At 45.8% G+C, this 15,729-nt stretch overlaps 1 protein-coding gene across 2 annotated transcripts in view; it reads right to left on the bottom strand.

Moving 5' to 3' along the window:
* The window catches only part of ZMYND11 (zinc finger MYND-type containing 11), a 1,608,641-nt gene that overhangs the window by 1,067,276 nt on the left and 525,636 nt on the right, over window positions 1-15,729 (bottom strand). The window contains exon 1 of one of the 2 annotated variants that reach the window (XM_069647994.1): window positions 7,660-7,892. The exons of the other annotated variant lie outside the window; for it this stretch is intronic. Within the exon in view, the coding sequence (XP_069504095.1) occupies window positions 7,660-7,662 (3 nt within the window). The 5' untranslated portion in view covers window positions 7,663-7,892. Of the gene's footprint in view, window positions 1-7,659; window positions 7,893-15,729 lie in introns of those variants that run through there. 2 annotated transcript variants of the gene reach the window in all.

Below are 15,729 nucleotides of genomic sequence, written 5' to 3'. Positions count from 1 at the left end.
AAGGTCGTGTGTCATTGGCCTACGCGGATGACCTAGTCATCCTAGACCATACGTTCAATGGCCTGAAAAAGAGGTCATTATAGCTATGGGGTTATGCCGATGAGAATGATCTGGTCATCAATAGAGAGACGACACAGCTGATGTTTTTTGGAAAGAAAGAAATTAAGCAAGTTGATTTAGAAATTGAGGGTCATATAGTTGGATCACAGACCAATATAGATACTTGGGAATAGTGATGGAGCCACTGAGAGGTTACCACAAATGTATTCTAGTTCGGACCAGAAGGTCAAATCAGCTAACAACACTGATTAACCAATATGTAGGGCGCACTGGTGGCTTTACGGTTCAAGGTGCCAGGATGTTGCATCAACAATGCTTCATCCCTTCGGTCCTCTATGGGTTGGAGGCACTGACAATGCTGGACAAAAGGTGGCTCCGGGTATCGAAAGTAAATTCTGGCACAGAATCCTATGGCTTCCGCAGTGTGTGCCGATTTAAATAATTCGATTAGAGCTGGGGTTACTCTCCCTGACAAATCTATTAAAGCAGAAAAGGTGAATGCTGTATATTAAATCTATGAAAGCAGGGTCAGAACTGCAGCTACACTCGCTTAGCAGAGAAATGGAGACTAAGAGGGCGGAGAGATACATAGTCCAAAATATGAACCAGTTCAAGGAGCTGAACTGGTCCCCAGATTTTGAGAAACCATGTACGTTATCAGAAACCAGGTGGTTAAGAGAATGGAGAGAGAAGATTGGATGGAGAACTTTGAGCACCCAGCAAAATTAAAATAATTTAATTTGTTTCTAGTATGCTTTATGAATTTTCGAAGCCTCAACCTCATTTTACTCTGCCCTGCCAAGGAGCTGCGGCGCTTCATATTATTATTGCGGCTTAATCGGTTGCTGGTATTGCCCAACCCAGGACCCTTTCTGAAACTTCCAGTTGAAGAAAGGTATTGCAGAATTTGCAAGAATAAAGTATGCCGGGAGACTGGGAAATATGTTTTGACGGCTTGTGCCTCGATGGGCCCTACTTATGAACAAAATGTAGGTGCCCTGGTACACGACTTGGACACCATCAAAGAAAGGGAATTTTGGTTGCAGTGTTTAAACACAAACTTGAAGTCCACCTGTATTGCCCTTTACAAAGTATGGACGGTAATCAAAGTAAAATTACTAGTTGAATAAGTAGGAAGGACGATCACTACCCCTTTTGACATTGTTTTAATATGTTTTATCAATGTAGTGAATGAAAATGGCCAATATTTGTATTTATGAATTTTCTTGATTTTATATGGATTGTATGCATGTGGTGTGTTTTTTTCGTAAGAATGTCATGGCATTTAAATGAATTTAATTATATATGTGTCAAGTTTTAATTAACTAACATTCAAATAAAATGAATAAAATATCTTAATTTAATTAATGTATATTTTACTATAACTACAAGTGTGTGAGAGTGTCTTTGGGACAATGAGTTCATTGTACTTGCCCACAGATCACATCCTCCTCATAAAATAAGCCTGGCTGATCTGCCATTCTATGAAACTATTGGGTAGTACAGATTTATACTAAGAATTGGGTTCTGTATACCAAGGGATAGATTTATTTATTTTTTTTATTGACATTAGTTTTGTAAAAAAAAAAAAAAACTTTTTTGTCATACTTTCCAATGTTTACATAATGTAATCCTTACAAATGAAGTGACAGGTTCAAAGTTAGATGATAAAATAAATATATACCAAGGGATAGATTTATAGTCGCACCTGCTGGTAGACTTTAGGAAAACTCCCCTAACAGTGGGAACAAAGGTCGTGCACTTGGTGGGTGGTGGGGTGTCTGGGTGGGGGTCCAGGGCCATGTCATTGGTGGAGGGAATAGGGTGGAGACCAGGGTCATGCCATTGGTGAGGGGAGGGGGTCCACGGCCATATTATTGGTGGGGACCAGGGCCATGCAGTATGGTGAGGGGACGTGAGCATGCTGTTTAGTTGTGGGTGGGGGGACATGCAGTTTGGTGGGGGGGGCTCAAGGGACATGGGATATGCCATTTGGTGGGTGGGGTTAGAGCAGGACCATGCAGTTTGGTGGGGGGAATAATGGAAACCAGGGCCATGCCATTGATGAGGAATGGGCAGTGGGTGGACCAGGGCCATGAGTTGAATACAAATTGGAGTTGAAAAAGTCTCTGCGTAAAATAAAACTGCCCCCCCGTCCACCCACGGCCTACTACTGCCCATCCCCAAACACATTTACTTTTCAGCCCACTACAGGCAGCAAAATCAGTTGTCCATCCCTGCACTAGATGGTGGGAAAACAACAGAATGTACATTTAAAACAGATTCCAGGCTGCAGAAATATACCCACCTCCCTAGTTTATTTGAACTGTGATCCTATGAATATATCTATAAAATGCATACCCAGTCTGCAGTGAAATTCTGGCAACACCACTGACCAGAAACAATGAAGGTTCCAGAGCCAGGCGAAATTATGAAGTGTCAAATCGAGAATACAAGGAGAGGGTCACCTAGGAAAACAGTGGGTACGTGGTTCCAACGTAATTTGTATCTGGGCCTAGGTGAGGACAAGCAGCATGGTCCATGTCTGGAGGTGGCTGCTTTAGAGGACCGTCAGGGCTGTAAAGTATACAGATTGTGGAGATATGCATGTAAGGATGCATTTGAGTGGGGATTAACTAAGAAAGCAGAGGGCAAATGTATGTGCAAACCTTCCCAGTGATGAACAGATACAGAAACAATCCCACAAGCCACTGACCCAGGTGAGAGCTGCTGACATGATCCACCTCTGATCCTAGATGCAGGCTATTAAGAGTACGCTGCGTTGGGGTCCCGACAGGTAGTTTGGAGATGTGCGTGTGGAGCTGCTGATGGGCGGTGGGGATGTGCCTATGACAGGATGAAATTTGGGGCGATTTCTATGAGGGCATGAGGGTGGGTGGAGTGTTAACATGAATCTGTGGGTGGATAGAGTATAGTGATGTGGGACTGTAATGCAAGGTGGAGAATGTGCCACGGAGTGAAGACTGGAGCTATGGCTGCGGACGAAGTAAAGGCTGAAGATAAATTGGGTGTCTGAGCAAGCAATGCCTAAACTGTCCATTTCGCAACTATTGGTAATCCTGCATGAGACAATTATGCTAATGAAGTCTATTAATCTTTATTGATAACTCTGTATGCGGTCAATATTGCTATTATACTGGCAATTGTGCATTATCGCAATCCGCTAGTATTTCTAATCCTACCTGATCACTTTTTACTAAAAATGCCTTTTAAGATTGGTAATTCCCTGCCCGCTGCTGACCTTATTTCTGATCTTTCGCTTCCTGTCAACAGTGCGAATTCTGCATGATGGCCCGCCTCCCTAATATAATCTGATGGCGAGTGACCCTAATCCTATTGACGTCATGCTTGCTTTGTATAGGGAAGGTGACGTGGGACTTATCGGTGAACACTCGTGAAAACTGATTGGAATAAAGTGTTTTGTTCCTAATTAAACATCGTAAGAAGCTCCCTTACAACTTCCATTATGTGGTCACTCAAGCTTGCTCAGTGTCAACATATGTCCTAACAAATTGGGAAATATTTCAGAAGGATCAGTGGTTTGTGGGATTGTTTCCGTTAAACTAACAATCATGCATGGATGCTGCGAAGCAGGTCTAATATGTTTGTCTCTTCATCAGAAGGTAGGCTGAAATATTTGCTGTTATCTGGTCTTAGCAGCTAGCATTTTGCAAATCGCATGAAAAGTTCCATGTGTGCAAATAAAATGAGAGAGCAAATGTGGCCCCTCAGATTTCTTGTAAAAGCCAACACAGTGCTCAACTGTAGGCATACAAATGAATTATGCTCGTGGCATCATGTTAAGGGAACCTGGTCTTATATAAAATAGATTCATTGGCACAGTCTCAACATGAGCAGGCATTTTTTCAGTGCGATTGTGAGGCCAGGACACCACTTTTTATTTTCTGTATTGTTTTTGACTATTTTCATGAGACTGTCCTTTTCTTTACAAGAATGACAAAAGAGGGAATTTCCTCTGCATCAGCGTCATACATGGCTTAAAAACTACAAAAGCAAAGCCTTGCATAAGACCTCAGTTACAGAATAAGCAACACTTTAGAAAACTTTAAGAAGGTAAGACATTGGGCGAGACAATTCTTTTCAGTTGAAATTGGGGAGTGCTGTAGATGCGAAGCAGATATTCCTTAAAACATATATTGTATATTTTTGTAAAACAAAAGAGGTGATGGCTGGAAGGTTTATAATACATCTTAATCTCTGGCATCGCTCTGGGCAACCCTCCAGACCATCTTTCTGCCTGGCAAGTCATTACAAAACGGGAAAGACCATATGCAAATCAGGCTTGGTCCCAGCCCCAAAGGGGTAGTCCCAGCCCCAAAGGGGTAGTCCCAGCCCAACTGCTAGGTCACATCCCTTCTGCACGAGACCACAAGCATCCCCAGACATGTTTCAGCCTTGTTGGACGTCATCAGTGAGGAGTAGATTGCGTCTCTAGGCCCAGCAGGCACAGAATCCATGTTTGGGCATACCCGTCCCACTCGGGGTGACAATAGCAAAACAAAAGAGGTGATGGCTGGAAGGTTTAGAATACATTTTACCCTTTAGCATTGCTCTGGGCAACCCTCCAGACCATCGTTCCTCGTCTGCCAAGCCATTACAAAAGGGGAAAGAACATATGCAAATCAGGCTTGGTCCCACCACCAAAGGGGTAGACCAGCCAAACTTCTGAAATGGATTGGCAGTTAAGGAACGATGGTCTGGAGAGTTGCCCAAAGCAATGCCAGAGCTCACGATTCATTCTAAACCTTCCAGCCATCACCACTTTGTTTTTGCTTTGTCACCCCAAGTTGGACGGGTATGCCCAGACGTGGGTCCCATGCCTGCTGGGCCTACAGACCCAAGCTACTGCTCACTGATGAGGCCCAACAAGGCTGAAACATGTTTGGGGATGCTTGTGGTCTCGTGCAGAAGTGATGTGACCTAGCAGTTCGGGCTGGACTGCTTTTTTTGGCATGGGACCAAGCCCGATTTGCAAATGGTCTTTCCCTTTCTGTAATGGCTTGGCAGGTAAAGAACGATGGTCCGGAGGGTTGCCCAGAGCAATGCCAGAGGTTAAGATTCATTCTAAACCTTCCAGCCATCACCTCTTCATTTTTTCGTAACCCGGACATTTGCTTGAGTTGCTACCAGCGTTAATGGCTGGTGGGTTGGGGAGTACGTTGCGTTCTGGCAGCTCGAGCTTGCAGGTCGTGGCCAGCCGTGCACTCCCTAACCTCTGGCTATAAACACTATAGCAACTTAACAATAAAATGTTCCTCTTTAGATGCAAAAATGGTCATCACTGAAGCAAGAGTTTGGACAAAGAGCCAACAGTAATTGGCCAGGTTTGGAAAGATGTACTTATTTTTAAGAGCCCAGTTATTTGTGAATAAAGGATGCAGGCGTTAAGTGTTGTGACCTGTAGCATGACCCTTCAAAACATCAGAAGGACTGCGTAAATGTCAACATAAGAGCAGCAGAAGACTGATCACTTACAAGTAAAGGAAAGCCGGTGTTAAGTGGCTGAAAGAGTATTCTCTTTATCGTGTGCCTTCAATTTTCAGAGGAACGATAAGCCACATTGGTTTCAAATAGGAACCAACTTGGACTGTTTTATCAAATGGGGGTGGGGGAGCACAGAGAAAAAAATGCCCATGCAAAACTGTAGGACCTCCAGGGCGTTTGATTTATAGGTTGAAATGACAATTTTCTTGACTGGGTGTTGAGTATGAAGATCCATACGTGAAGAGTATGTGTTACTCAGCTGGATCGGTAGGTTTCAAGTAGTGGGGTCTTTTAACTAGCATAGCAACAGCTGGTTGGGCTTCCATGTTGCTGAGTGCGGAATCTCATGTTTCTATACCCTCGATGGGGATCAAACCAAATCTCACAGGAGAGCCACCCAATTCTAATTTATTTTAAATTCCACTTCTCTAATGCATTTTTAATAAATGGAGTAACTCAAGCGTGCACCTCTTTTGAGCTTTCAAATACCAAAGTCTAGAACCACAAATGTCGGCAATATAAACAGACACTAAGCATTTCATTTTTGGTTCGCTCGAAGTAGACCTTACAACAGCCTTTTACAAGCTTGGAAGACATCCCCCGCATTTAATTACACCGAAAGGTAGTTACATAAAATAATTAAATTGAACTCACCAATGAAGACAACACTCAAAAGTCTACTGTGTTTATTCGGTTGCCTCTACTGTTGTGAGCCAGACTGAAAAATGTTAAGTTTCTAAAGAAAACACTGCACTTTTGAAATGGGGTTAGCTGCAGATAGCTAGCTTCCTTTCATTACATGGTATGAGGAACGCTGTGTACCGTTTTGGCGAGATGACAAAATGCCAAGTTTAAAACGCAGTGCAGAGACAGAAAGCCCGAGTTCCTGTATACATTCATCGCTCACCTCAATACAGTTGCCTGGGTTCCTCGCCTCTATTTTCGGCTATCTGAGGAAAGTATGCTGCAGTTGTTTTTTCTGCCAATTTCAGTTTCTTTTGGTCCACACCAAAGAAACTGAAATTGTACGCACTTATTCAGATGTATCGTGCTGCGCTTTGAATGGCACACGTGCTCTTCAACAGCTATTCCATGTTCAGATAGCACTACAACTTCTAAGCACTACGTTAAGCTGTTACAACTCAGTTCCCTAAGAATTTGTCATAATATTTGACCTTATGCAAGAGCAGGTTATGCTGATCACCCTCAGCATTCAAACAGAAGGTAGATAGATGCCTTGCACGGTTAATTCTGGAGTTATGTGAATAGTGCAGGCTGTGTGAAAAACAATGTCTCACAATAATATGCTCCACACAAAATGTACTGCTTTTAATGGTCATCAAGGCAACTAATCCCTCAAATGCCCATATTATGAAAATCTAGTACACCACTATGAATTAACAAACATTATAGGCTCATAAATTACCTCCATTGCCTGAGCAGGGCAGAGAAAAGTCACTTTCATAAAGCCATGACATTGCACATGACACTCCACTAGCATGACACCAACATTCATTGAAGCACTGGGGCCGTATTTTCTCTGAAGATTTTGGCGAATTCCCCACTCCACTACTGTTGCAACAACTGTGGGATAGGGCTGAAGCACACAGTTGTTACTCCGGCTCAACCCTCTACTAGCACACGCTGTGGGGTCAGACGCCAAGCAGCTGCAAACACTACTGACACAAGCCCTGCAGTAAGACTCAGCATAGACGCTCTTCCATCAGTTCCATCAACATCTCCTGGATCCGTTTTGGTAATGGGGAAAGACTCCCTGCAATCTAAGATGATTCCTCGCAGAATCACTTCGATTAGGGGGGAAACTTGCTAGGATCCAGTGAAAGCTTATTTTGATCACAATCAGTAAAACATGGGTTGCAAGAAACTGCATGGACTTGCACTAGTGGGAGAAGCTGGGAGATTAACCTGTGATGGGGACACACTTCTGAACTACCAGGGAATATCTTGTGGGTCAATAGGTGATCCGTTGTTCCTTGGGACCTGAAGAACAAGTTTCTACTCCTCAATTCTGAATAATTCCTCCTAAGGAATCAGGTACTGTGCCACACTCACCATGTCTCCATTCCTTCCATCATCTCTTCCTTCAGCACAAAGTAGTAACCGTCCACCAAAGGCTCCCTGAAAGACTAATTTCGCCTACATTAGGCACTTGAACATATTTCTAGATGACACACGAGGCAGCCACATCACAACATAACTGTGTTCCCTTAAACACCTATCAAGCTGCCTTAAGATTCCTGCTTCTTCAGTCCTACTGACTGATTGGAACCTTGCCTGCCATAGCTCTGTCATCTCGCACACCTCACAATCACTTCAGCTGCTATGACCAATGAAAACGTCCAATGACCTCAGATTAACCACCCAAACACAGGACATGCATTTACATAATTCAGCAGACCTATTAGGGCAGAGAACACTGCACCCAAGGAAAGCATGCTGCCTGTTGCAGATTCCATCCGATTCGCTGTACTAGCACCAAGGTCTTAGCATGTCTCTGGCTGCATCACCTACAATGATCATCTTCGCTAGCACGTGAAGCACAGGAGATAATCCAAACCGGTTCCCCAATCCACACTCATACAGCCTGTCCCCTTCACAATGATTTGCCGATAATTACCAACACCACATTATTGCCGATTAGCAAAAACTCCTTAATGCTAGAGGGGACTTTCTGCTGTGACAGTCATATTGTGTGATCATCAGTCTTTGGGGGGTGCGTGGAGCGAGAAGGCCCACAAGCTACAAAAGCTGCTACCTCGAGGTGGTTCGTGGGGATTTCCTAAAGCTCTTCCCCATTTCCCAAAGTATTGTGCACCAGAGGGAAAGGAGCTGGCGCTCACAGCCTACCAATTATTTGAGAAGGCGCATTATTAGATCATGGCACGTCCCAGAGACATTACTAGATATTTCCAAGACACAGTCAGGCTGCAGGAACCCCACCACGCCCTCACAATCTCCATAGCCAGCAGGGGGAAGGCAGAGGGAGAAACCAATTCAGGGGAGAAACGGCCCATGGAAGAGAGCCAGACCCAGTGGTACAGAAAAGTCAATGGTAGCATCCTAATTGAGGTGGAAGGAAATACCTGTTGGTATTAGTAATTCAAAGATTTTGCTACTGGGCCAGGAGGTTGACCCATGGCTTGATTCCTGAAACAGACCTGTACCCTTCAGCAAGTGGGGTTGGATTGGTGGGGAGAACTTGCTGGTTGGCACTGTCAAGAGCCAGCCAGGGGAAGTATACCAATAGGTTGCAAAGATGCAAGTAGGGTGCCATAGCCCTGTTTGGCCCACTGAATGCTGCTCAGTTAATTCATCCCGACGCTCTCAGCCATAGATTTCTATCCATAAGGAAAACGAATCCCAAGGATCATGCAAGAGCCAAACCTTCCCCATCGTATTGTTCTTTTCCATCTAATCATTGAAATGCAATTCATGGCACTTTTTAAAATAGCTACCCTTTTCAGCTTTAGATTAAAGCTCTATAGGAGTTCATCCCAGCTACTCTATTGTGTTTACCAATAAAAGTGTTGACCTATAGTGCCATCTAGCGTTCTGTTTATCAGAACACCTCTCACACATACAAACACTGGTATTCCTCAAACATGAAGAGCTTCCATATGGAACGTGTGCAGATAAATCTCGGCAGTGAGTGTTGCGGTTCATAGCCTGTAATGGCCAGAGGCTTAAGAAACTAGAAGAAGCTTAAAAGACCCAGAGAAGAGGATTCTCAAGGGATATTCCCAAGAGCTCATTACGGAAGTAGTCCCTCTGTAAGCCACTGGCAGGAGGAGTGTTTTCTATGTGCTGAGGGTATGATGAAGAGCTGGACAAGGGGACAGAACTGGCGAGTGAGACACAATGCCTGAGCCATGAAAATGATCAAGTGTCACCTTTGCCTTTTTTTCGTTATGGGGATTTTCTCACCTGATGAACCCAAGGTGAGGTGGTGAGCACCTATTATGGGTCTGACTGGAAGCCTGTTCTTTTAGCAGGGCTCCACACATGCCTGCAAGCTAGGTTTAGTGAATAGGAATTAAAAAAAGCTCAAGACAAGTATGTTATAGTGTGCCTCCTAAGTAGAGAATCTGGTAGGAGCTGTCTTGAGTTAGAATGTTCTCATCAAATTCCTGTGAGAGTTTAGCTGGCATGGAAAGTGTGATTCGAAGAACCTAGAGGCCTGCCTCTAATCGCATAGTTTGTTTCATCTCAGAGCTTACAGGAGAAGGGGTTGGAGCCGATATATGACAATCAAAATGACAACATGTCAGTTATTGCCTACTTCAGTGCATATGTGGATGTGTATCCTACATTTTCTTGTTAGTATTGCCATTATTGTTGCGATGACGTCCTTTTGAATAAATTGCAATTTTAGGATGAGGTTAACTGGCAATTAATGTTAGAGTTGTGTTTTGCATTTACTCTTCAGTATTAGTACTGTTGCCATCTCGCATGTAGTTGGCTTAAAACTGAGCATTTAACCCACAAACAAAATTGAGATATATATATCGCCATTCAGCCAAAAAATTATTGAGATAATTAAAGTTACTCACTCTAGTGACTGGAGTACTCATATAGTCCATAGTCCTGCTTTGCTCCATCCTTGTGCGTACAACATGGGGACAGTACCGGAACCTTTGGCAGGGATGATTGTGCTTCCCCTTTAAATTTAGTATAGCATGCAGGGGCGCAGCCTTGGGCGTGGGAAGCCCTGCTGAGGCCCTGCCCTCCACTGCCTCACATCAGTTCCCTTTGAACGCATCCGACACTTAGATACCTGGCTACTCTTAGTACATTTTAGCACTTTGTATGCTAGTGGGAGAAGGTGGGTTGGATGCTTGTAGGAAAGGGGACTATGGACTCTGAGTACTCTACGGTGAGTAACTTTAATTGCTCAACGTCCCATCCCTTTTCCTCCATCACTGGGGGGATTCCACGGAACAAGAATATAGAGTGGAGCTGGGACAACCTGCTCGTATCTAGGATGAAATGAAAAGGTTCTTCAGAACCACCTGACCAAACTCTGCATCACACCTGGAGCTGATGCTCAGTGAGTAGTCCCTAACGAAGGCCAACGGAGTGGCACAAGTAGCCGCCTTGCTGATGACATCCCAAGAAGCATGTCTCTGAAATGCGACTGCCGTGGCCTAAGCTCTGACGCATGGGCATGAATCCCCTCAGGAACATGTTTGCCCATGGCCGTCTATGCCTCTGAAATGGTCTGAACCATCCAACAGTGATGGAAGCCTTGAAAGCCAGAGAGCCGGCGGAGGAGCCCCCAAAAGTCACAAACAATAACTCTGACTTCCTGAAGGATTTAGTCTGAGAGAGATAAAACGCGAGAACCCTTTTGAGGTCCATGGAATGTAGGGCCCTCTCTCCCTCCGACTGTGGGTTCAGGAAGAACACCGTCAGGCAGATCTCTTGATTCAGATGAAACAGAGAGACGACCTTGGGCAAGAGGTTTGTCGCTGTGAAACGTGGTGAAGGTCTCCCATGAAAACAACGCCTGCAGATCACTAACCCTGCGTTAGAGCCACCAACAAAACACTTTTTAGCGTCACCAAGTGATGTCCACAGAGGCCATCGGCACGAAAGGTTTGCATTGCAACGCTTCAAGGACCACATTGAGGTCCCAGACTAGATGTGGCCTATGCATCAGAGGAAAAAGCCTAGACAAAACCTTAAGGTGGGCATTAACCACCGGGTTGGCTGCCGAAAACACATGCTCTGGGGAATTCCTGTAAGCCTCAATGGGCGCCAATTACGTGCAGCAAGTATCCACCTGAACTCTCGAGCGAGCCAGGTGTGCTGAAAAGGCCAGCACGTCATCCAGAGGACAGGTGAAAGAATCCAGACCCTTGTTGCAAGCCCATTGGCAGAACCTAGTCCATTTGCTCTTATACTGGAACTGAGACGAGGGCCTCCTGGCCTGTTGAGTGATGTCCCAGTTGTCATCAGAAAATTGAGCCTGCTGAAGCCTCAGCTGATCAGGAACCAGGCCACCAGGGCCAGTTTGCCAGGGCCCGGATGATCCACTACCCCGCCCTGCTGTGTCATAAAACCCCTTGCTGGGAATCTGAAGGTGGACGGGACCCCGAAAACACAGCTGCAGCGATCCGAAAAACCAGGGTCTCGAAGGCCAGTGAGGGGCAACCAGGATGAGGCTGAAGACCACAGAGGCCACGAACTTGCAGAGGGTCCAATGGAGAGGGCTGGGTGGGAACGCATAACACCAGCGACTGTGCCAACAGATCTGGGAGGCGTCTCTCAGCTACCCCTGACCCTGCACTGTCCACGAGGCAAAATGGGGGCACTTGGCATTCAGGGGAGATACAGACAAATAGAGGGCTGTGAACCCCCAACGCTGGAACAGGGGCAACAAGGAGTTGATGTGCAACTCCCACTCGTAGGTGTTGAACCACAAGCGACTCAGCTGATCAGCTTCTACATTGCAGTGCCCAGCAGGTGGACTGCCTAGATCCAAATCCTTTCTGTTAGAGCCCATTCCCAGATCAAAACTGCCTCCATGCTGAGTAGGGGGGGGGGATGGGTGCCGTCCTGCTTGTTCAGGTAAAACATTGTAGTAGAATTGTCTGTCCTGACTAGAACTGCTTTGTCCCTGATGATGGGCAAAAATGCCACAAGGGCCAAGCCCACTGCCCTGAGCTCGAGCAGATTTATATGTAGGAGGGCTTCCGTCCTGGACAAAGCTCCATGAATCGCGTAGCCCTCCAGAGTGACCCCCAACACAAAAGAGTCACTACCAGGGTAGGCTCAGGTCAGGTGAAGGAGGCTACCATGACACATTGCCATATATCAGCGAAGATCGGGCAGAATGAGCAGCGTTATAGGGATCCTGTCAGACTGTGATCCCGTCTACTGATCCCAATTGGCCGTCAGGTGGAGCTAGAGGCCCCTCATCTTGAGGTGGGTGTGCTGTATAGTGAGCACACAGGAGGCACCCAGGCCCAGAATGTGCTGGTTCCACCATGCCGAGGTGGTTTAGTTGGCCAGAAAGATACCCACTGCCTTGCGGAGGGACAGGAGCCTCTCGGGCATAGTAAAGACCCACTGAATTATAGTGTTCCAACGCCTCCCTAGGTAGTAAAGTTTGTGATATGGTCACAACCGACTTCCTCCGGTTGAAGGAAAACCCCAGCTGATGAAGGGTTTCCGCCACTCTGTGGCAGGAGTGCACCACCTTTGGGTGACCTCGCCCTCACCAGCCAGTCGCCCAAATAAGGATATGGATGATGGCCCTCCAAGCGGAAAAGGCCCGCCATTGCATTCATTAACTTCGTGAAGACACGAGGGGCCGAGTTCAGGCCTAAGGACAGCACCTTGTACTGAAAGTGGTACAACATAATCGTGAACCACAGAAACATCTGATGTGTTTTATGTATGGATACATGCAGTTATGCATCCTTGAGATCCAGGGAACACATCCAGTCCCCTGCACACAGAGACTCTGCTCTCGGCGCGGGAGTAATCATCTTGAAACATTCCAGCGGTAAAGGCAGATTTAGAAATGACAGGTCCTGAAAACCCTCAGGCCAGCCTGGTTTTTTCTTGGGTACCGCACAAATCGTGGAATAGTAACCAAAGCTCATGTCTACAAGAGAAACCGGCTCTATATGGCCATTGACTTAATCTGCTAGCCCAGTGACTTTTCCATACCGCTGCACTTACTTACTCCTCCCTCTGCTTCCTCTCTATTCCCACTCATGCCACTTTCTGTTTCTCCCATCTATTCCAACAGCTTCTCTATCAACTATCCTTCCCTTCTCACTAAGACCGGAAAGAAGAAGTTTAAAAAGGATATCTTGGCCTCCAAAGCAGGTCTCCCTATCGCTGATACCTATTCCAGACAGAACATCACCGACATCCTCTTTGTTGTTACTTCGCCGGCTCTATTGACCCTGCAAATGATCTCTGCGCTCTGTCCGGTCTCTTCCTCTCCCATTAATGGTGGCACTCGCTGGGAAGTCCTCATGGATTCCTTCGACTCCTCCAGAGTCATCCTTAATGTCTATCTAAATGGCACAGTCATGGTCCAAGGTCCTCAGGCCAATCTCCTCCTCCTCTTCAATAGGCGGTTCCCTCGCCTCATCAACTTCCTTTCATCTCCGGCTGTCCCCTCCTCTCAATCCTTGGCTACCTTGCCAAACACTGCCACCTACCTTCTCGGACATCCGGCACATGAAGCGTGGGTCAGTTGAGGCTTTCGCTGCCACATTCTCCCCACCCCCTCCTCCTCTAGCTGACTCACACCGAGACACAGCCCTGTCCCTTCTTTACTCTTCTATTTCTGATACTCTTGATGCTCTAGCCCCTGTCATGAGGATCCGCTTGAAGTCCAAAGCCAAGTGCAATTCCTGGTATGACTCCGGCCTAGCTACACCTAAAAGTAAGTGTAGGGCAGCTGAGAGGAAATGGAGGGCTTCTTGTTCATCCTCTGACAAAATGGCCTGTCACCTGCTCCAAAGACAATACTGACTCTCTGTCTGCACCAAGAAGAGAGTCCACATTCAAGCCAGTGTCTCTGCGGCATCTAACAACTCAGCCAAACTCTTTCCAATCTGCAAGGAGAGCTTGCCAACCCTGCTGCAGTCTCTACCCCTCCTCTTGCCTCCCAGGCTCTCTGCAATGCCCTTGCCTCTCACTTTATCTCATATACACAGGACATCCTGTCCACCCTCTCCTCCCAACCCCTCCTATTCCCACTCAGTCTGGGTTTGCTGACGCGCCTTCAACCACTCCCCCCACCCTCCTTCTCGTCCTTTCCTCTTTTCTCCCCTGATGAGGTCGCTAGACAAGTCCGATCCATGAAAGCCTTGTCAAAACAGGTTCTTCAATGTTCCTCTAAAACCATCAAGGACCACATTGACACCCTCGCTCCGGCCCTTGACGATTTTTGCAACTACTCTTTTTCCTCAGGATCCTTCCCCTCCACTCTGAAGCACTCCCTTGTGCATCCTCTTCTCAAGAATCCCACAGCTGAGCCTTCTTGTATGACTGTCGCCCAAAGCCATTATTTTTTTCGGCAAACTCCTGGAAAAGCTGGCCATCTCTCAGCTTACAACAAAATATAGGGGGGCAGAATATTAGGTTAACAGGGAATGCCCTTGCTTAGTCAACTGTGTAACACGAAAATGTGGGGCACTTTCCAACTGTGGTGTAACTTTAGTGAAAAAACCCAAAACAAGTCAAACCCGATCAGCGACCTGTTTTTTGGATAAAACCACTGTGGTTGAGGGCAGAGTTATTTTTCAAGAAGATGAAGTACTAATGTGGGTTTTACCGCCCCCAGTGACAAGGCTGTGTAGGAGGACAGGAAAGGATAGAATTGAATTCTAATATATCCCTTCCTTTTACCCTTGTCTGTTCCCATGCAGCGCTGGTGTATCGCCTACAAAAAAGGACAGAAAAAGAAGAAACACTATCTACTTCTAGATGTTATAAAACATTCAGCCTTGTGTAAATCATGCCCTTCAGCCACTCTCTTCCACTATGTGTTTGCATAGGAAGAGACAAATACCAGAAATAAAAACGGTGCCTTAATACTGAGGCGTACAGACATCCACTGGGTTGTGTGTAAGTTTAATGACCCAGGGATTGTGTGTAGACCCCGTGCGCCGAAGTATAAAAAGAAAAGCACAAATCCAGGTTCCAAGAACTCAGAAGTTGTGTTTTAAATCAACATCAAAGACAAAAGACAAAACACACCCCACTTTGCGTTCTCCTAGGTCTTACTGTTCCTGCAACTAGTGGGGAGTGGTACAAAATTGCTCATATATAGAGAATTAATTGGTATCTATAAATTGTAGCAATTACTGTCTACCGGTTTCAGCGGCACATGTTTGTTATGGCCACTTTCTTCAGGACAGTCTTTTGGTATTGTCACCAGGAAGGTAAATCTACTAATTTCTGTACCAACATGTTGATTCCTGGCAAGGGAAGCGGGTGATTAATACTTTACCATCTCCTTCGTATGTCAGGGCTGAGACAGACATGTGACCTGTGTAAAACACAAAATATATACACATCACCGTTGGTTATTCACTGCCAGTGAATGGCTTATGAATGAGCAGTACTCTTAGTGCTATTCATATTCTAAAAAAA

This window comes from Ambystoma mexicanum, chromosome 2q (assembly GCF_040938575.1).
Source record: "Ambystoma mexicanum isolate Mex_15411 chromosome 2q, UKY_AmexF1_1, whole genome shotgun sequence".
NCBI lineage: Eukaryota > Metazoa > Chordata > Amphibia > Caudata > Ambystomatidae > Ambystoma > Ambystoma mexicanum.
Note: the sequence above shows the minus strand (reverse complement) of the source record. Positions and strands in the feature narration are given on the sequence as shown.